Source organism: Varanus komodoensis, unplaced genomic scaffold (genome assembly GCF_004798865.1).
Source record: "Varanus komodoensis strain SLA01 unplaced genomic scaffold, ASM479886v1 scaffold29_1, whole genome shotgun sequence".
NCBI classification, from domain to species: domain Eukaryota; kingdom Metazoa; phylum Chordata; class Lepidosauria; order Squamata; family Varanidae; genus Varanus; species Varanus komodoensis.
The window spans coordinates 1292700-1315366 of NW_025335759.1; the positions used below are offsets into that span (position 1 = coordinate 1292700).

Here is a 22667-nt window from a genome sequence, read left to right on the forward strand (position 1 = left end):
GAAAAGAACATAGATCTATATCAGATTTGCATGTACTAATGCATATGAATTGGTGTAAATTCAGACAGAAATACTATAATTTAACTAGGAATGCAAAATATTGTCACCCTAGTGGGGGGGGGGGAAGGGGACCCAATGACCTGCCTGCTGATCTGGATGGCCATGGCCAAGCAGCTTCAAGGCCCTTCGCTACTCTCCTTTCATTGGGGGCTTTCTCTTTGAGATGGGCTTTCATTGGATGCCCCTTCAAAGAGAGGAGTGCCTTCTTTAAAGTAGGCCACCCTACAAACTCAATCTGCTTTGGATAGGGTTGCACTTTCCTTGAAGGACACATTTGCAACTGGCCTTATTCATGGATACCCAAGTAACACTGATACTTCACAGCATCTTTTAACTAGCTTCAGCTGATTGATAGACTACCGAGAGCCACTCCTAGAAAAGCAAGATCTTACAGCAGTCATCCAAGCTTTGGTAACATCCTATGTAGCTAGACCCAATGCACATGGCATTAAATGTGTCACTTGGAACCACACTGGGTTTTGTGTTGTTGTTATTTAACAGTAAGGATGTTGGAGGGGCAATGCTTTTCATCTGGATTGCAGCTGGACAGTTAATCCAGCCATGATGGGGGTTACCTTATTGGATTAGCAGTGCCTGTTGACCATGAACAGCCCATGAAGAGAACTCATGGTTTGTTGCTGGCTTGTGAAACGTGGGTAGTTCAGCTGGGTTCAGACAACATGATAAACTCATGTTTCAACAGCAATCTATGTGCATAATAACCTTTTAAGGTCATTGACTTGGATTCTGGTTCAGAAATGAAGGAGGGACTGGAATTCACAAGGTCTGCAAACACAGAGATATGCCAGGCAGTTGCTGATAATCAGAGAGTTTCAAGTTCTTGGGAAACTCTAGCAAGCAAACTGATATGGAGGGGAGGGACCAACATCATGAGTCCAATCATCCACCATCAGTTTAAGAGGAAACAGTAACTGAGAAGTGCCAGGCATCCCAGAAGACTGGCCCACGAGCAGCAGGATTCACTCTGAAGGTGCACTCACATCTTTTTGGTTTGAAAGGTAAGAGAGTTACTCAGCTTGGAATCTGCTTTTTCATCAAGTCAAATTTTCCTAATGGCCAGAGTTCTAGCTTCACTTGCTTCTTTTGTTATGGACTTCTGCAATTCTCTTCTTGTGTATCACAAAGCCAGCCTGGCAGATCAGCATTAATGTAATAAAGACTTTTACTTAGAAAAACTTTGCCCAGATCTATGGATGTTGGAAATGTAAACATAAAGTGGGTACTTTTTATCATACGTGGTGGACCTGTGACAATGTGAAAAAGTATTGGATTAAAATACATAAATGGCTTGAGGAAATGCTACAAAAACCCTTAGCTTTTAAACCTGAAGTTTTCTTATTAGGCATTGTACCGGAAGTTATTAGCCAACAAGAAATGTATTTGATGTTACATGTAATCACAGCGGCGAGGATTGCATTTGCTCAACACTGGAAAAGTGAGGAATTACCCACCGATGAACTGATTCTAAAAAAATTCTGGACTGTGCAGAAATGGATAGATTGACCTTATCACTGAAGGAGAAAGAAGATACTGACTTCTATCAAACTTGGGATTTTTTTATTATTGGCTGGAGAAACGGGAGTTGGCTTAGATTTAAAGATGTTTTTAAGTTATTATAAATGGATTTGAATATGACTATAGAATGTTAAAAGATATGTAGTAGGGGGCTGACCCAGTACGTCCGATGTATTTGATGATTGATGTCTTTAGTATTAGTTTAAAATCTTAATAAAACTCTTTTAAAAAGAAAAAAGAAAAACTTTGCCCTGATGGAAGGGAGGAGAAGATGGGGATGATGGAAGTGTAATGGGGCCCCTTCCACCTCTACTATTCTATGCTTGTATGCTTCTAAGAACAGCCACACCATGATGGTTCAACAAAAACTCAGACCCAATTCATACTCACCCATTGAGTGAGTATGAATTGGGTTGTTCATTGTGGTTGTCTGAACTCAAACTATCTCTCTCACTTCTTTCGCAGTAGCTTCTCACCCCTGCAGGAGAAACACTCTGTCTTGGCCTTCTTCGCACAGTAGTGTGATCCAGACCCCTTGGCCAGGAAGGGTTCCCGCCACCCCATGGCATCCACAGCTGTGCCAGCCTACAGTCAAAGCAGCTCCTGCTTGCCAAACAGTGGAGATAATAGAATAGTTTATTCTTATTTAAACTCTACCATATGACATCGTTTAACATGCTGCAATATTCCTAAGAAACTGAACATACACAAAAAGGTGCATTGATCTGTGTTGTGCACTGAATACACAGAATTTTTACTTAGACTTTGAGTTTACATGCAAGGATATGCGTGAAAAGCCTAACCATTTATGGTACTGAGTATCTACCTGCTTCCTATAAGGCCGTGAACCTTTTTAGGTTCAGCGAGTGGGAAGGTAGTTGGTGAGACCAGGACGCAAACAGATTTGCACACCCATCTGTCTCTTTCACACACACACACACACACACACACACACACACACCAGTAATCTTGATGAAGACAGTGCTTTCCTGTGGCTGGGACCAACAGGGAAACCATTCTCTTGATCAGGATTACTGGGATATGGGGAGGTTAAAGCCTCTCTCCTCCCACTCACATGATCCCAAAGGTCTTAATCTGTGGCTGTTGCACTGTGATGTGCTTAATGCTGCTGCATTTGCAGCTGAGTTTATGGCCAATAGGTGCGCTTTGAGCAGCCATAGGAAAAGGCAGCGTTCCTGCTGAACCCTGTAAAGACTTCCAAAATTTCAGTGGGGAATCTGCCTTTGGGTGCCCCTTTCTCCACCTTCACAGCCCGCATGGCTCTTTCTGCACCCAAAGAGAGATAGGACAGGCACAGGGAAGTAGGAGGGGACCCACTGGGGTTCGGGAAGGGGGGCAAGGCACCCCAGCTTCCACCAAACCCAGGTCATGCCTCGGCCCCTCCCTCTTGAAAGGAGAGAGGCAGCTTTGGCATTACTGGCTGTCTGAATGTTTCTGAAGGCAAGGCCAGCTTGGAGGCTTTGTCCTGGGCTTCTCCTGGTTTCAGCTGGTTGCGTGCCCACAACCAGCTGAAACCTCATGGGCTTGTACCCTTGAAAATATTTGAAATTTAATTCTAACTGGAGACATACTTCATTAGTGAAGGTGCCACCTTGGACAGCTACATGAAGAAAACTGGTGCCGGTGAAGATAAATCTTTCAAGCGCGTACAGTGGTGCGGCAGCCCAGAGTGTGAGTGGCACGTTTATTCAGGGAAAAGAGCACCGTTTCCATGCAGTCATGTGATTGTCCCTTCTGCCAAAAAATGAGGCAATGCATCCACACCCAAAACAGGGGGCAAATGAGGACAAAGATTTGCATTAAAATCTGCATGTGGTGCTCTAGAGATAAAGAGTAGATTGCAAAATAATGGCTCTAATTTACATAGAAATATGGAACGTCTCATCCTAGTGTGGAAGGCTGGCTGGCGACCCATGTGCCTGTCACCCTGGTGCTAATTTGCGTGGACAGCTTCAACACACACATATGTGCGTGCACATGTGCACACTCCACAGCTCGCCCTTCCCACAGACCTTCATTTTCAAAATAGGGCTGGGTGCCGATAGTTTCTTGAAATTCTCTGCCGTTTGCTTGACAAGAAACTTGGGGGGACAATTTCACCAAATTTTCCCAGAGGGAAGAGAACATTTCCGATAGTTTCCCAATCTTTGAGCTCACCATTGGCAGGGGCTGCAGCACAGCTTCTTCCCCACCCCTCTGGGGGGGGGGGTCCTCACTGCCACTGCATCCGCTGGCCCCCACTTTGCATCCACCACAACACAGGTGTGAGGGGCACGATCTTGAGTCCAGAGAGCAACTAGTGGTGTGTCAAAACCTGTTCTCCAATGTCTTGAAAGCCCATTTCCCCCCATGAAGGAGGCTTCCATTTTTCTGCCTCATTCTTGGGGCATTTTATAATTTATACTGAACCAGTTTTAGCGGTGTTTCTGGATTTGCCTATGCACTGCAAGGTGGCCAAGAGTGCTGTGTGTGTGTTTTCTCTGACCTCTCCAGCAGCCTGATCCGGAAAAGCCCTCTCAGAGGAATTAGCTCATGATGCCTTCTTCTGGGCCTTAACTGGCACTAGGTTGCCAGACACATGACTGTACAAGGAGAGACGGGCCTCTCTCACACACTTATCAGCCACCTCATCGGTAAGAGAAACTGAAGAACCCAGAACCCAATTCATGAGGATTCTCTGATATGTTGTTCTCCTTTGTATTTGCCATTGAAAGCAATTTATTTTCTATCAGGTTGGATAGGCGTGGTTGATACAAAGGCTGAAGACATTTTTGGCATAACACTAGGTAACACTAAGTACATGCACACATGTGGGAAGGTTCCCAGCACATGCATGCTAGTCATGTCTGATTCTGGGGCCAGTGCTCATCTCTGTTTGTAAGCCAGAGAGCCAGCATTGTCTGAAGATGCTTCCATGGTCATGTGGCTGGCATGACTAAATGCTGGGTTACATGGAGCACTGTTACCCTTCCACTGAAGTGGTACCTATTTGTCTACTTGAATTTGCATGCTTTCAATTGCTAGGCAGGCAACAGCTGGGACAAAGCCCCATCGTGCAAATTCGAACTGCTGAACTTCCAATCAACAGCCCAGCGGCTCAGCTGTTTAACCCACTGCGCCACCTGCATCCCTGGCATAACACTGCCTGAAAACCAAACGAGGACTGGACAGCCCTTCAGACAAGGGGAGCTTTCAGACAAAGCAGCTGTGTGAAATGTCTGGACCATGGGCCTCACCCTGCAACGGAGATTCCCTGCGTGGGCCACGGAGGATTGGACTCCCTCTGGGGTCCCACCCAATCCCCTCTCCAAGCCATACCCCCCAGCCTTGAAACTGCCAGGGGCTTGGGGAGGAGGCAGTGAGATGGATCCTCTTTGGGAATGAAAGTAGCGTGCTAAGAGTGGATCCCAGCCCTCCAGCATCCCAGCAGGGGAAAGCTCAGTGGGAATGAATCCAATCCCTGGCAGGAGCAGCGACTGGAGAATGTCCAGCCAGCACTCTGCTCAGGGCTCACTGCCTGCCCTACACTATCTCCAGTGAGAAGTGGGGCTGACCCCCGGCAGAAACAGCAACTACAGGCCCTCCTGCCAGTGTTTTGGCCAGGGACCAAGTCCTATCAGGCTGCCAATGCCACTTGGAGAGAGATGATGTGTGAGCTAGGAGCTAGGATGATCTCTGGACAATGGTTGCTCTTCCCAACATCCCAGAGTCCCTCCTTGTATGGGCACCAAACTTCATGGCTTTCTCAGTGTGGGGAAAGGCAAAATGGGGTGAGGGTGATGCTGGGCCCCCTAGAAGCCCGAAGAGAGCACATCCACATGCCAACAGTGGGTAAAAGTCGCAGGCCCTTTGGAGACACAGAAGGGAAGGGACAGACGCCCTGTGGAGGCTGAGCAGGCTGCGCAGGCAGGCTGTGAAGGCAGAGGGAGTTGCCCTCCTTGCCTAGGCATGTGCCATGGATAAACACCCAGCGGATTGATCAGGTGGAGAAGGGCGCATAAAGGCTTAGCTGATTCACGAGCCATGCAGCAACGGTGAGGACCGCAGACAGTCTTGGAAGCCTGCTCTTACTGGACACCCTGTGGCTGAAACGCTTCTACCCCTCCCAGGAACTGCAGGTGATGATGGGCTGGGGAGAGCAGAGTGGGTGAGGGAGGCTTGGCCTGCTGGGGGAAGCCTGCAGGCAAAAGAGCACCGAGGCTTGCTGGACCCAGTCCAAAGGCTCCAAGTGGGCTGAGTTCTCCAGCCAGCCAGAGATGTGCTGCTTGGAGATGATAAGAGGTTGCAGTCCTCAACACACATTTACGCAGGAGTAAGCCCCATCCAACTTACTGAGGTTAACTTCTGAGTAGGCATAAGTGGGATTGCACTGGAAACACTCATTTGTTCACCCTGATCTTGCTCTCCTCCCCAGGAATATTTTAAATGGAGCTAGATTTTAGGGTTCAATTTGGTGGCCCCCACTGCCTGCAGCAGGGGTGGGCACATTTCAAGCTTACGTTGTGGGATCTATTGGTTGCTTGTTTTTCCTAAAACCTTGAGAACCACCAGCTGGACTCTGGTGCAAAAGAATTAAAGAATCCCGGCTCCAGGAATTTGTTTCGAGTACCAGAACGGAACAGAGAATACAGTCCTTGCACCCCAGTCCTGCAGAATGGCAGGTTCATAGCAAATGAGCAGCGCCATCTCAATCATTCCTAGTCACAAAGAGCTTTCTTTATTTTGGCGGCAAAATTTAGGATGTGGGGAAGAATAGTTTTGTTTCTGGTATTGTTACATGATCAGGAGTTACAGGGCCTTGTAGATCTACCGGAAATCTCTCAGAGATCTACTGATAATTCCCAGTTTACCTTCTTCCCACTGTGTCCTACGGAAGAACAACTCCATGCCAGAATGCCTCCCCCCACCCCCCCACCCCAGATTTCATCACCATCCCATGTAGGCTTAGTTTTGCAAACTGCTTGAAGAGCTTCTTCAGCTTTGTTGCAGTACAGAATTAAGAGACAGCTACTGTTTGAGAAAGACAAGCTTTCCTTTTAAAAAAAAGTTTAACGAAATATTTGATGTCATTTCACAGAGAGAAAGAAATTAGTGTGGAGTTAATTGCATGGATTAAAAACAAACAAACAAAAGCCTTTCCATTCCCCCTTAAACTTAGAAAAACATGCTACAGCCAGAAAAGGAGAAAGTGGATTTCCAGAGATAATACTGGACTTGTTCAAAATGTGTTTTATTTGCAACTTTTCCCTTTATTTATATTATCAGGACTGTGACATATATGGAAACACATTCCTGACAACAAAGATGAAGTTATTGTTTCCATCACTAATGGCTTTCAAAATAGTTTTTTCCAGGGGTTGTATACTTTCAGTCTAGCAAATTTCTGCCTTTTCATGTGTCATTTTTCCTATCTGTCATGATTTAAAATTTAATACCCAATTTTCCTTTTTCTAAAATAAAACCTTCAAAAACAAGGATGGAAACTCAGGAGAGGCCCTGGACGACAATGACCCTGTGAAAAATACCCATGAGTTGTGGATTATGAATGCGCAAAGATGCTTTGTCTATAGAAACCCTATGTTGGAATGAAAATATCCCACTCCAAACAGAGCTCACCATTTGTGCTGTAGTTTAGTGGCAAGAACAAAAAAGGATCCGGGGGTGGTTTATAAAAGGCCCCGTTCCCCATCCTTCCATCCCACTTTCTCTCTGATTCAGATGCATGCACACACACACATACACACGCACAATTTGAGGTCTCCAACCTGTGGCCCATAACTTGAACTGTAATTTGTGCTCAGGTCAACCACTCAGTTGATGTTCTCAGATTCGACCAAATGGAATAAGATCAAATGTTGTGCCCCAGCTCAACTGGATTATAGACTGAGCTGTGTTTACACAGCGGTACTTCTGTACTCTTTCAGTGTGAGCAAGACAGCCCGGGGGACACAGAACTCCCTGGAGTCGGCCTAACATTCAGGAGCACAAGGCAGTCATTTCAGTCTTGGTCTCCACCAGAGGACCACTTATGGTTCTCTAGCCAGGACCACAGCGGAGAGCATCCTTCTTCCTCATGTGTGGCCAGATGCGCTCCCAGGGGCTGAGCAACAGCAGCAGCCCAGCTGTGTGGGAGGGTGCAGAACCCACATAATTGGATCCTTCTGATCTGAGACGAGGATAAGGAAGGTGGGGCCAGCCAGGATTTCGGGGAAACGAATTCAGTGACAACAAACTGCTCTCCATCCAACAGCACCTCCAGTGACAAGATAAGCACAGGAATGACGTCTGCTCCCGGTAGGGCCAGAAGCCTTTTGGGGACCGTGCTGAGTCTGGTGGCACTTGCAGGTAGGCTGAAATGAGGTGCCTGAGAGCATGGATGAGGGTGTGAGTGGTTATGTGCATCCAACATGTGTTGTCTTTGTGTGCGCTCTGGAAATTGACCACCTGGGCTGGAGAGAACGGGCGCCAGTCAAAGAGATCAGTCAGCGATATTGGCAGTTAAAGGGGTGCATGGCAACTGATGGGGAAGACTTAAAACCCTGGCAAGCTGTGAGTTGTCAGAGGGAACACCACTGGGCTGTCTGGATAAACAAACCGGTTTGATAGCAGCTATCTGCATTCTAGCTATCTTGGGAGTGGGACAAGAGGCACAATCAAGATAGTTGAATCGCATTCCAGTTACACCCATAAATTATTTCTCTTGTGAATGGTGTACTACATCCCCAAATAATCTCAAAGCAATCTCAAAGCAAATTCAACTCCCCATCTCAAGGGGTCTATCAAGGTTTTTGGGCATTGGACATATACTGACCGGTTGATGTGACTCATCAACATGATGGTATTTATTGTGCAGAGAGGCAGAAATGCAAGGTCCTGTCGATTTCAGCCTGAAAAAAAAACCTTGGAGACTGTGTGGTGTAATGGTTAGATTCTTGGGTCTGCATCAGGGAGGCTTCTCCTGGAATAATTAACAAGCCGTAAGAGTCATTAGGTAACCTTGGATTTAGCACAGTAAGCCACCATGGGAACATACTTGAAGGGCAGAAAGTACTAAACTTAAACCTCAAAATTGGATTTCGCCGGTGTGGAACCAGTTCTAAAGCTGCAACCAGTGCAGAATATGTGACCTGATGCACATATATGCTAAAAAAAAATCTGTCCTAGTTCCCAGTGTGCTATTGAACTAAGTCTGAGGTGCTGCTATTGCTATACATAGCCTTGTACAACCCAGGACCAAGTAACCTCAATTAATATCTCCCCTTATGCCAACCTCCCAGACTATTGTGACCTTCATGGAAAGCCCCATCCTCTCTGCTGCAACCTACAGTTTTCTATCAAGCAGGGACAAAGAGACAGGCCTCTTTGCAGTGGCCCCCATTCTGCAGAATGATCTTCTCACAGAGGTGTATCAAGCCTCAGCGTTGGTGTGTTTTAGGCATTTATTGAAAATGAACATTTTGTTTTGTGTTTTGGCTTTCCCTGATTTTTTATTATTTCTGTACCAATCTTATGACTACTATTTGTGCACGAAGTTTTATTTTTAAAATTTTATTTTTAAATTGGTAAACCACTTCAAGATTGGTTTCAAAGAATAACTGATATGAAAATATTGCCACTAAATAAATTAATGGGCTGGCCATAAAACTGAAATAGAAAAGCCAGAATTGGGGGTTATTTTATATGCCCAGCATATGACAAACACCAGAAAAACAGCCCAAAATATTGACCTCGTCTTATGCACAAACCATTGGTATATACGGTAACTCTCCCATGGGGCTTTTACATATCAGAAAGTGTAAACATTTGGGGAGATTGTAGTGTGATGTAGAAAAGTGTAATAGAAGGGACACGCATGGCACCCCTCACACCAATAAGGCAAGCTCAAACATACCCCCAAAGAAATTCAACAGAATTTCTTAAAACACCCTGAGAATGAGGCAGAAAAAGAGATGCGTCCTATGTAGGAGAGACCCACTCATTTTGTTTTACCATTGGTTGTGAGATGAATGTGCTGCTGCAGCACCGTACAAGAACATGGTCAAAAGTCAATGCTTCTTTGTCCCCAAATGGCTGTCTAAACGAAAGGCGAATCTTGGGTCGGCAGAGGCTGAAGACTACTCTCCTATTCTCATCGGTGTGGTAGCACGTACTTTACAGAGAAAACACCCACTCTGTCCTAGATGGAGATAGATAAGAATCTTCTTTCAGTTTGGTTCTGAGAAGAATTCAAACAAATTTGCAAAAGTTCTCCATATTCAGGACATAAGGAACACAAAGTTTAAAAAATTCCCATGGAGGAGAGACCAAATGGATAGATTTGTCTCTCTAGGCTCACAGTTTTGAGTGCATTGCTCTTAAAACCCGGGTTTGAATCCCTGTGTATTCAGCTATCTCTGTGTTCCACTAGGCTGGACTCCCCTGTGGTTAAAACAGGCTTCTCTTTGTTTACAGCTCTGTGGGAAGAGACACATTCAGCACAGTCTTCTCCATACTGAGAAGAGGTGTACCTATTACATTTGGCCAGTGCAGTTAGTTTTTATATAAGAATTTACAAAAATTTGCAAAGATCTTCATACTCAGAACTGTGAGTATGTACGCTTGACTCTTGCCCATCATGGTTTATCATCAGAATTAAGGAAGGGATTCATGCCTGGGTCCAGGAAGCCATAAATGCCTCCTTTAAAGAGAGAGTGGTTCCAGCCTCTTCAAAAGAGACTGTAATTAAACCACTGCTGAAGAAACCTAATCTGGACTCAGGAGACATTATTAACTATAGGCCTGTGGCCAAACCACCCCCCCCCCTTTCTTGGGCAAGGTGCTTGAGTGGGCGATGGCTGAACAACTCCAGGCACTGTTGGATGGAACGCACCATCCTGATCCATTTCAAGAGCTGGCTTCAGAACAAAGACTGCCTTGGTCACCCTGTGGGATGACCTTTGCTGGGAGAGGGACATAGGAAGTGTGACCCTGGGCCTCTTAGTGGCTTTTGATGCCATCAACCCTGGTATCCTGGATAGGCTGGCCAGGTTGGGAGATGAAGGCACCGCTTTGCAGTGGTTCCGCTCCTACTTGGCCAGCTGATTCCAGAAGGTGAAGCTGGGGATTATTTCTCTTTGCCGTGGCAGTTATGCCATGGGGTACTGCTGGGCTCTATTTTATCCCCCGTGCTATTCAACTTCTACACGAAACACTGGTGGGGCTGGGATGGGTAGTCCAGCAGTATGGGCTGCAGTGCCATCAATGTGGAGGTGACACCCAGCTCCGCCTCTCTTGTTCATCCAACCCGGTGAGGCAGTGGCTGTTCTGAATCAGTGTCTGTACTCTGTAATGGACTGCATGAGGGTCAAGAAACTGAGATTCAGTCTTGCTGAGACTGAGCTGCTGTCGATAGTGGGACGGCTGCTCAGCTGGGTGATATTCAACCTGTTCTGGATGGCTGCACCCCCCCCAAAGGACGGGGTCCGTAGTTTGGAACTGTTCTTGGATCCAGAAGTGGACCCAGTGGCACGGAGCACCTTTTATCGGCTTAAGCTGATACACCAACTGCAACCCTATATGGACAGGCAGAGCATACCAACGTTGTTCCGTGCTCGGGAATCATCTTGTTTGGATTATTGTAATGCACTCTGTAAGGGGCTGCCTTTGAAAATGGTCTGGTGATTCAAAATAGGGCAGCAAGGCTGCTCAGAAGGACTGGCCAACAAAAACGTACCATGCCAGTCCTCTTCCCCTTGCATTGGTCACCAGTTGAAGCCCAGGCCCAATTCAAAGTGCTGCCACTAACATGTAAAGCCCTAAACAGTTTGGGGTCAGGCCATTTGGAGGAACGCCGCTTCCCATATGTGCCTACCCAGCCCATGAAGTCATCCTCTGAAGTCCTTCTCAGGGAGCCCCCTCTAAAGGAAGCACCTTTTTAGGTTGTGGCACCCCGATTATGGAATCGGCTCCCCAAAGTGGTGTGCCTGCCAATTACTCTTTATTCCTTCCAGCGCCAGGTAAAACCCTTTTTATTTACCCAGTTAATTTTTTAATTTGACAATTACATTTTTACTCTCATCTTTTACATTGCATTTCATCTTCTACTGCTGTTATACCTCTTCACTAATCTGATTGCAGTTGCTGCAAGTTTGTTGTTGTTATTTTATTTGCTATATTATTTCTGTTTGATCTTATGCATTATTGATTATATATTGTTGATCCCTGTTTTGCTTGTTGTGCATTTCAATCTTGTGAACTCCCAGACAGCCTCTCCGACTGATGGACAGTACATAAATTTAATACTTAATACATAAAATAGTGCTACCTTAGAAAGTCTATAAATCCACCTGGATTGTCTTAAAGAGCGCACCTATACTGACCTAGTAGAAAGTCTCCTTGCTGTTTTGTCAGTGGGTCTTTGTTAGGTGTGGCTGAACTCAAGGTGTGGTTGAAACTGCCTGTCTAACTGGCCGATTTTTCTCTCCAGTGGTTGCACAGGATGAATCACGGATTATCGGGGGCCACGAATGCCCCAAGCATGCTCAGCCCTTCCAGGTCATCCTCTCCAACAGCAAGAAAAATGGGCCTGATGTTCAGTGTGGGGGCGTTCTGATCGAAAAGGACTGGGTGCTTACTGCCGCCCACTGTGATCAAGAGGGGTAAGGAAACTAAAAGTGGCTGAGCCTGGGATTGGAGCAAGGAAGGGAAGGCCAAACGTTTCCTTCCAGGGTCTCCAGTGGGACTATAAAGATCAGAAAAGCTTGGGGAGGTTTTCAGGCAACTCTAGCAGTGGTACTGCTAGATTCTGGGCTTAAGGGTTCTATGACAGCTCCCTTTAGATGGCCAGATGTGAAGCACATCTGTTGTGAAGCAGACCGCTCTCCCAGTCCTCTCCCACTGCTCTTCCATGCGGGCAAATGTTTCTATATTCCAGATAAGTTAGAACAACAACACATGTTCTTGCCAGCTCTGAAAACAAAACAAAGCTCCTGCGTATGAGCAGTTTTGCTTTTGCACATGTTGCTCTCTAAATGGTCATGGACTTTGGTCCCAGTCCCAGCCCTGTCTGCCCCATTGAGCACTGGAGCATAAATGCTAACCTATTTTGAATGCACTAATTATTTTGGAATAAATCACCATGGAATAATCCTCACAGTTCTGTAGAAATACTGATGCAATTCTAGACACGTCTACTCAGAAGGAAGTCCCAGTGATTGGTTTATTCATTCATTCATTTAAAGTTTTGATATGCTGTCCCAATTCTTAAAGTCTCTAGACGGCATATGGATTTCACTAGGGTGTACTCCTAGTTGGTATGGGATTGCAGCTTACTACTTAACTGCTGCTGCTGATTTTCAGTCCTGCTGAAAATCTATTGAAGAATCCTATACCTGGAGCAGGGTAGGCAGATTGTGTGTTGCCCTGCAACTCTACCAGCCCTAAGCCACCTCGTTAATGGTGAGGAGTGATAGGAACTGCGGGCAAAAACTCCTGGGGAGCCACTGGGTGTCCTCCCCAGCTCTAGTGCATCAAAGAACCTTGAGTGAACCCGAGAGCTTCTTTTACGACAGAAAACAGATGGTAAATCGCGTTCTTTCAAGAACCACTCTTTCCCAGGCACAACCTGTTGGAAGGGCACATGTGCTGCAGTGGCAGGTTCGAAGCCAGTGGTGCAAAGGACAAGGACCACCCCTTTCTCTTCCTGCCCCCACTTCACAACGCCCTTCCTCTCTCTCTGCCAGCCCTCCTCTTCACAATCCCCCCTCTCTTTGCCATCCTGTTCCTCCCTCCCTCTCTCTCTTTTTCTTTTTGGTTCCTCTTCACCAGACTGCTCCATAGCTCCTGCCGAGATCCAGACTGGTGAAGCGCTTTTGAAATTAGGCCAAGGGCTGCATGAAATTAGGCTGAAGGTGAGAGGTTGCCCACGCCTGCTGTATGCAGAGAACATGCCAAAGGACGCAAACGATTGCAGTCATCGTGACACAGTGGGAGGATGGGTACTTCCTGGTACTTTCAGGTGGTTACTTCCAAGGAGTCTGAAAGTCTAGACTTGGGCCTTGCCTTCTTCGCCCACCTTCCTGGAAGGCGTCCCATGAATCAGTGTCTTTCTGTGTTCACACATGAAAAATAATACCCAGGTTCATACATCTCCTGGAACTAGGGTAATTGTCTTATAGATTACTTTGCACATTGAACAACGATGTCAGGAATGCCCGGATCTGCCCAGAAAGCAAGCAAACAAACAAGAACCTAGGAAAGATGGTAAAAAGGATGGGAGCAACCAAACCAGTTTTCCAACCAGAAGTATTTTCTGATAGTTCCCATAGGAAAGATATCAATATGATTTTACCTCTAAAAGGCAGATTATTATGGTTTGTTCTGTTTACTTGTTGCTGCTGGTTGGTTTGATTTCTACACTAAGATTGCTGGGGAACATGGACCAGCAGGTGCTATTGCAAGTTTCTCATGGGTAGCTAGTTGACCCCTGTGTGAACAGCATGCTGGACTGTCTGTCTGTCTGTCTGTCTGTCTGTCTAATTTCTAGCCCATCCCATTAGCCATATGACTCCCTGGGCAGGTTACAGCAACAAAATACAAAATAGAATACAAAATAGAATAAAATACTGATTAAAATGCAATATAAAACAACAATTAAAAGCAGAAAAATAAAATCAATATTAGATTTGGCCTGACCTAGCAGGGCTCAACTTATGTTCTTAATTTAGGGTGACCACTTATGAATCACAAAACAGGAAAAAGGGGACACAGATGTGCATAAAATGGGATTGTGTGAATGCATGTGTATAAAGCACATTTCATTTAATTGCTATAATTTTAAAAAAATGCAAAAAATGTGGGGAAACTCTGTACCTGAGTGCTCAGTCTGTAGTCCAGGACAAGCAACTTCAAGGCTGCTTGTTTCCTTCTAATGATCTATAAAATGCCCTTGGTCTAGACAATGCTTAATGTACAGCATGCTTTCAAACAGTATCCGAATGGCAAATCTGTTTCTTCTTTTGCCCTCTTCTTTCCTGATGTGTGTGGCCAATCCCACAGGGGTCATACAGTTGTCATAAAATCTGTTTTGCAGACTGTTAAGCCCCGTTTTCTCTGGTGTCTCCTCACTGACAGAATCAGCTTTTGCACAAATGCATTCTTAAGCATTTGCACAAATTTGCTCTTGTGCAGATTTGCACTCTCCAAGACACACAAATTCACATTCACAAATCATCGAATTCCCTCTGTAGAGCAGATGTGGGCTTAAGGCACTGTGCAAGACACAGCCTGCCATTTCGCACATCAGTGAGATTCACTTTAACTCCCTATTATAGTTAGAGGATACTTTCCAGCTAGATCTTGTATTATTATTATTATTATTATTATTATTATTATTATTATTATTATTTCTTAATTAAATTTATATCCTGCCTTTTTTCTTCTTGCAAGGAACCCAAGGCAGCTTACATGACCCTCCATCTTATCCTCACAAGAACCCTGTGAAGTAGCTTAGGCTGAAAATCCATGACTGGCCTGAAGTCACGCAGTGAGTGTCATGGCTGAGTGAGGATTTAGAATCCAGATCCCCCAAGTCCCAGTGCAATACTACGCATTGCACTCTGCTGGCTCTCTTTTAGCCCAAAGAACAAACTCCCCTGGATTTAAAATCAGTGAAAGAAGCTACAGAGGCAGCCTTCAGGGCAAGTGAAGCGGAATCTTATCCATTCTTGAATGATATGCACCTGATACCCGGGACCATGGGCAGCAGTCCTAAACATTGGAATGGGAGTGTTATGCCCCCGTCTTCACCTGTGGGATGTTGGCAGGTACGCTCTGCAGCAACAAAATCTGTTATGTGTCCACTCAGAAGTAAGCTCCAGGTTTATTCTTCAGTATGAGCAGGTGTGCAGCCCTAGCAATCTGGACTCATGCAACAGCAATGGTTCAGGCCGACCCAACCAGGAAGGGGCAACCTCAGGACCACTGTGGCACCATGGCCGCCGCCATTCCACAGGCCAAACTAAATCTGCAAATAAATGAAAATTGACCCTTTGGGTGATCCATAGCCTACGGATACCATATTTCTCCTAAAATAATCTTTAAAAATCAATGCCCCCCGCCCCCAAATGTGGCAGACAGGAGCCAGGAAGTTCATGTTGCCAACCATCCTTCTGAACTGTAGAACTAGGAGTTGGACACCAGTGCAACCGTATTACTATGCAACATTTTTATCTAAACATGCTGAAAAGCAAAGAAAAAAGAAAATGGCAGAAGTTCTTTCCCCTCCCCCATTTCCTCAGAATTTCTAACTTTTTCCTGGTCTCTCCACAACTGCCCCATTTTTCCCAGTCTTCCCACCTGTACTAGCCTTTGTCTTTGCCTTTTAACCACATGACGTCACCGGGAAATACCTTGTGAGATTACCAAGCCCCACCTTTGACTCAGGCCCCGGGATGCTGATGGCTTGGCAACTTGAAGCGTGAGTAAGAAACGCCATGCATGCACTAGGCCTCTGGCTCCCAAGCTTAAAAGAGAGACACATACTGATCCGGTTCTGATATCATTGCATTTATTCCAGTCTTGCATACATTTAACTGAAAGCTGCTTCTTCTGGTGGCTCTACTCCACCTCCCAACTCTTGGAGAACACAAGCAAGAGAGAGCTATTGCATTTGTGTCCAGTTCAAGGTTATCCCATAACTATCTGCTTGGGCACTGCAATAACTGAAAGCCGCTGGTACAGGTGGGCCAGACCTACTGTTTGACAGAGCAAGCCCATTGGCAGAGGGTTGGAGGAAACCCCCGAACGCTTGCTGGCCACTCGCGGCCTCCGGGGGACCGTGGGGGACGGATGCAGCCCCACTGTCAGTGCTGAGGACAAGCTCCTCTGCCCACCTGAGCCAGCTCTCATGCACTGAATGGACGTCAGCCCCATCCTGCTCTGGGCCTCCCAGCCTTGCACTGGTCCGCTCTGTTTTGGTACACTGCATCCTCCCCCGCTGTCTCCTTACGGATCTTCTCCTCCTTCTCCCGTGCAGGGAGATCCACACGCGAATGGGAGATTACAGCCTCAGGGCCAACGAAGGCACCGAGCAGTGCATCACCTCCATGAGGAAGTTCCCGCACCCGAACTACAATGCCACCACGCACGACAGTGACATCATGCTGATCCAGCTGTGCAATTCCGCCAACATTAATGACTTCGTCCGGCCCATTGAACTGGCCACCGAGTGTGTGAGGCCCAACACGCTGTGCGAGGTTTCGGGCTTCGGCACCATCAAGTCCCCTGAATGTACAGTAACAAGTTCCAACTACATGCTGGGGGGAGAGGGGGGAGGGCTGTTAGAATTTCCAACTACCAGCAGGAAGAGTGGCTAGAGCCGGCCGTGCTGCCTCTGCCTCCACACCATCATTCGGGTTGATCCGACACCTGCTCTTGAAGAATCGCTCGACCTTGGTGTGGCGTAGTGGAAGCGGGACTCACAGGGATGGGATCTTGGATTAGCAGGAACACTGGCATCTTCTGCCACTTCCTTCTCCAAGTTCCCATCATCCCTGAGCATTGGCCATACAAGGTAGAGCTGATGGGAGTTGTAGTAAAACAAATCTGGAGTGCGCCAGAGCAAGCTGGGGAAGATCAGATTGATCTATTTGAGTAATCAGTTGAATACTATTATGCTAATTATTTTGATTCCTACCTTCTGTTACAACCTCGTATTTCCAATGGTTTCTAGTTACAGAAGACACTTTTATTCTGTGCTGATAAAATTCCAGTTTCAAGTTTTTGATGACTTTTCAAAGTGCAAAATCGTTTCATCTTTCCTTTCTCCCTTGATGCCAGCTGTAAATTCTTTTATTTCCTAACTGTAGCTCTAGGTATTTATTAGTGTCTCTTGTTTGCCAGTTTGGTTCTACACACTCAGTGGCTTTTGACACTTTTGGTCATAACCTGGAGAAATAAAATTCCTATATATTCCTCATCGCCATATTCCTTCAAAATATTTATGTACCAGCTTTCTGCCAGGAATGTGCTTTGTGTTCTTAAATAATTGCACACTTTCTAGTAGATACAAAACAAACAGCGATGGAACCTCACTGTCCTACCTCTGCTGCTGCTGCAGCCAGGTGGGAAAGACCCTGGTCATAGCAGTGCTGGAAAGGAAGAGCTGCATGACGGCTGGTCCCACCTGGCTGCTGGCACATCCCCTACTGTCTCATCTCCCCCTTAGATGTTTTGGGTGGAGGCACAGGAAGGAGCTTGAACCCTGAGCCAAGGCAACATTGGAAGTGGGGCATGCACTCTTTTTGGAAAAGGCAGGAAAAGTTAGCTTGCGAGCAGGTTCCTTCAGGCAGTTCTGGCAGTCTCTGGCGCCGGCAACGCCCTCCCCAGCACCCTTATCACAGCCATACACATTCAATATTCTTTGTCTGCAGCAGAGTTTCCTGACCTCCTGCAGTGTGCACAAGTCTACACAATGTCGAACAAGGACTGCAGCCGAGCATACCCAAACGGCATCACAGAAAACATGCTGTGTGCAAGTGTGAGCAGAGGCGGTGTGGACTCCTGCCAGGTGAGAGGCTCTCCCTTCTGGCCAAGAGAGTGCAAAGCAACGCAGTGTTTGCTCTGGTGGAACAAATAGTCTGTCTAAGACATAAAACCCAGTGCAGCAGAAATGCCCCGGCATGCTGGCTTTTTTGATCATATTTCTTCTAGTAGTACAAGCACTACTAACAGTAACAGCAGAAGTAATTATTGAAATGTTTATATTTCTGGTTGCATAGTGGTAAATTCTGAAGGGTAGGCGCACATCATGGCTACCTCTCTAGCAGGTATGTATGGATTTCATTATACCTGTTCCGACTCTGCTTCACGGAACCCTGCTTTGCCCAGTCATCCACTAAATGATGGGATTGGGGGATGGGATTTTTATGAGAATGCTGTTTAACTCCTGCTAATTCACATCAGCTGCAATCCACCTTTTGAAAGAATGAAGAGCAAATACCTGTGCTGCATCATTCAGTTCATACTCTCAAAAGAAGACTAAAGAGAGCTGGACTACAGCCACTTGCAAGAAGAGCTCGAGATACATAAAATTCAGAGCCCAACCAGCAATCCAGTCTCTATGTCCCCATCTTTGTTCTGTGATATTCATATACATTATAAAAATTGAGAAAATGTACAAGTGCTGTTATTTTTCACTTTTCTTTGGAACTGTATCATTTTGTATAATTGATTGCAATGTTGCAAGTTGTACAGAGTGCAAGGAACCATGTACAGGGATGTCAGAAATCTGCAACAAATTTGAATGAGTTTGAATTTCTAAGAATTTGGATTCCATAGTGGGCCAGCTTTTCCCAAGATTCCACAGCAGTGCAGATTATTTCTTCACACCCATAACTGTATACAAATTTGGTCATATAAATATATGAAAAATAAACGCTGACCAAAAATATGCATTTCTGTTATAGGCTAAAGCACAAAAACAAACATTTTAGTGGGACTTACTCATTTCCAGAAGTGCAGATTTGCATAATTTAATATGTGCATATTTACACTTGCACCAAATCCAATTCTATCAATGAGCAGATGATGAAACGAAAGGAGACTGACAATCCACAAAATGTTGATGGAACGAGTTTTACAGTGTCTGGCAGCACTTGCCTCCATCAGCTTAGTCCATTCTGCCAGATCTCCACCCTGCAGAAAGGAAGTGATAATAAATCTGTTGTTTCTTAAAGATGGATCGGCAGGCAGTATGGACAGGGGCGCCTCATCTGTGGAATGCCCTTCCCAGTCAGCTACGCCAGCCCCCTTCTTAATCAGTCTGTTAAGCATAGCTTTTTGAAGCTGGCTTTATTTCGGAAGACTGACTTTGTGTGGATCCCAGTGTGGCTTTTCTTATCTGTGAACTGCTGCTTTTTAATAATGGGTTTGGACACTGGTGCAATTTTATTGCTGTTTTATCTTGTGATCTGTGTGCTGCCTTGAGAGACAGGATACGGACGTTCAAACACATGGCTGAATTGTGATTCTTTTCTCGCTGCAGGGCGACTCCGGCGGACCCCTGGTGTGCAACCGCAAACTGCAAGGCCTTGTCTCTTGGGGGATGCAAATTTGTGCAAGGCCTGGGAAGCCCGGCGTCTATACAAACGTCTGCCGATTCACCGACTGGATCCGGAACACCATCCAAAGGAACTCAGGCAACCGAGCAGCATACACGTACTAGTGCAACGGGGAGCCACCAACACCCCAGGGTGCCAGAATAAAACCGAGCTACCACGAATCTGAGTTTTGCTGTGTCCTCGGCCTGTCACGCCATCCCTTTGGGACTCAAATGGGTGCTCTGTGTATGGCGGGGGGCAGAGATCCTCGGGGCTCCCCAGCAAAGAAGAAAAGCATCACACACACTCAAAGAGGACAAAAGAGAGGGCAGCACACCATAAATGCACCCATATCCAAAGTGAGAAATGATTGCTGTAATTCAAATAGAGATAGAACCATCCCACCAAAGTAGGAAAGACTAACTCTTCAGTTGGCTGTCCAGATGCTAATTATTAATAGGCAATTTCCACAGCTGTTTTTTCCATTTTATTTTGTTTCTATAACACCCAATTGTCAAAGCTCTCTGGGGAGTGAACAGCTAATAAATATATTATAATAAATAAATTATGAATACATGAATGAATGAATAATAAATAAAACAAATATTAAAATAAAACAATAAAATATGGCTGCAACTACCTGCTAGTTTTGAGTTTGGGGAAGTTGGTCCTGGTATGGAGAGAGAAGAAAAGAATCACAGGGGTGTGGGAGTAATAGCTGTGAATGGAGATAGAGATGATAAGGTGTTCTTTGGAAATATGGAGATTTCTTTTGTGTGGAGGAAGAGACAAACATGGCACAATTTCTCCCACCCAACATACACTTCTCACTCAAACTAAGGAAGAAGAAATCAGCAAAAATGTCCTTAGTGTGTGTTTTGTGGATTTGCGGGGTGCATTAAGTTGCATTGAGAGATTCAGAATTTGCTTTGGTGTGGATTGGAATTCACATTTCCCAAAATGCACACATCCCCAAAAATGTGGGAGTCACCACAAAAAAGGATATTGCTATGCTTTAGTCTATGGGGCAATTGACACATTTGATAATTTTGCATATTTTTATATGGCAAAATAAGAAAGGTCCACAAGCCCTGTAGAACTTGTGCTACCTTGAAAAGCTGGTCTCATGCAGAAACCATGGGCTGGACTTCGAGAAATCCAGCTTTCTGCGTATTTCTCCAGCACCCCTAACACAGAAACAAATCGCTAACAGGATACACCCGCAGCCATTACCTGCAGAGCCTCTGCTTGGTGGACACCCTCCCGTGTCATAGACGGGGCCTCCACAGTGCTACCTGGAGCTGCCGGGGCCTGACCTCAGGTCCCTTTGCATCTGTCCAGCCTCCATCACAGAGCCAAGACCGTCCCAGTGAGATCCAGCAGCCGCGAGGCAAGAGAGGCTCGGCAAGGCTGCACAGTGCAGCCTTTTTGGTCAGGGCACCAGCCTCCTGACATGGACCTTGTGGGCCACAGGGCTCTTTGGAGTCCCAGCACAGAGGTCCTCCAGCCTTGCTGCCCGGATGCCAAAGGCCAGGCCCCCACCCCCTCCGCAGCTGCCTCTCCAATGTCCCTTGGAGGGGGCACAGGAAGGGGCCACAGCCATCCCCCTGTGCCAGCCTCCTTTCCTCCCCGTCTCCAACACGTCATCTCAATGCACAAAAACGGTGATAGGATGGCATCCTTAGTTTGGCCTACGGGGACGGCTCACGTATCTCCCATGTCATGTGTGTTTTGCCCTGAACACCAGTTCCAAGGAGACAGAGGGGCAGCCTGTGTCCCAAGAGCACTGGAAGTGCCAATCCATGCCAACATTTTTTCATGGTAGGGCTCCCATGCCCAGTAAATACAGCTTGACCTGCAGAAATACAAAAGGCAAAGGTTGCCCTGTTACTATATCAGCAAGGCTATATCTCCCCAGCTGGATTTTGCCTGAGTGAAGTGAGTCCAGCTACCTTTGTTCAAGTCCCAGAAGAGGTCTCAGGCTGGAATTTTATCCAGGGAAAGATTCCCAAAGATGATTCCTCATATTGCTGGCTCAAACCAAGGGCAACCTAAAGCAATCAAGCCAAAACTGTAAATGCTGACAGGTCCCCCGGGTGCATGTTTGCATTGTGTTCAAAAAAGTGAAATAATATTACATAAGATGCATATGCATTGTCAGACTATCCAGCAGCACCAAATCATTGCACTAATATTGATTTCAAAACTGGGTAAGTGGAGCCCATTTTCTCTGAAATGTTTCCACTAAGATGTGTTCTTATTCACCAGCATCCCATCCTTCATCTTCCTTCTATGCTGACTCAGAATTGCTACGGTTGGCAAGTTTCACGCCTTCGCCAACAACATGTATGTGAACCTGCCCACCACCCTCAGAGGATACTCCTTCCTGAGTCCTTTTAAGATTCCCAGCTTTATTAGGAATTAATGGTGTTTGATAGCCTATCGCATCCAACTGCCTACATGTCCTTCTTATTATAATAGTTCCCCTCATGCAGCTCTCCAACATGATGCACTTTGGGAGAAGTGTGTGAGTGGCCAAGGTTGAAAGCAGAACATGCAGGAATAGCTGGGAGGCAGGTCCTTGGTGCCCCTCGGGGGCCCTGCATCGCCTTCATGTGAGTTTAAGCCGGTTCAGACTCAGAACCAAGCATGGAAAATAGACACTTCTCCACCAAGTGGGCTATTTGCATGTACTTTGTGCCCATCATCAGAGGTAGGTATGGTGGGCAGTTGCTGAAGGTCCATGCAGTGGGAGTGGCCCCTTTTCTTTACCATAGCAGCCTGCTTTTCCACCTGCTTCTTGTTCTGGCCAAAGGCAACCATGCTGGTGAGATGGAAGAGCGGCAGATGCCACGGCATGCCATCTTCTCAGATGCCAAGATCTCTTCTTGCTGATGCCAGTGTGTAGGACACGGAATGATCATTTCAAGTTGCAACAACCCAGATTCAGGCTGGACATCAGGAAAAGCTTCC

General features: G+C 46.1%; 1 protein-coding gene across 2 annotated transcripts; it reads left to right on the forward strand.

Moving 5' to 3' along the window:
• The first annotated feature begins 1010 nt into the window (after window positions 1–1010).
• Window positions 1011–19873, forward strand: LOC123025790 (kallikrein-14-like). Of its 2 annotated transcripts, none has more exons than XM_044434808.1 (6): window positions 1011–1079; window positions 7868–7962; window positions 12083–12254; window positions 16631–16884; window positions 18027–18163; window positions 19640–19873. In XM_044434808.1, the coding sequence occupies exons 2-6, from the start codon at window positions 7896–7898 to the stop codon at window positions 19817–19819; spliced, it is 810 nt and encodes a 269-aa protein (XP_044290743.1). In that variant the 5' UTR covers window positions 1011–1079; window positions 7868–7895; the 3' UTR covers window positions 19820–19873. The 2 variants fall into 2 exon arrangements, with proteins under 2 accessions (XP_044290743.1, XP_044290741.1); XM_044434806.1 differs by lacking the exon at window positions 1011–1079 and adding an exon at window positions 5634–5735.
• Window positions 19874–22667: the final 2794 nt, after the last annotated feature.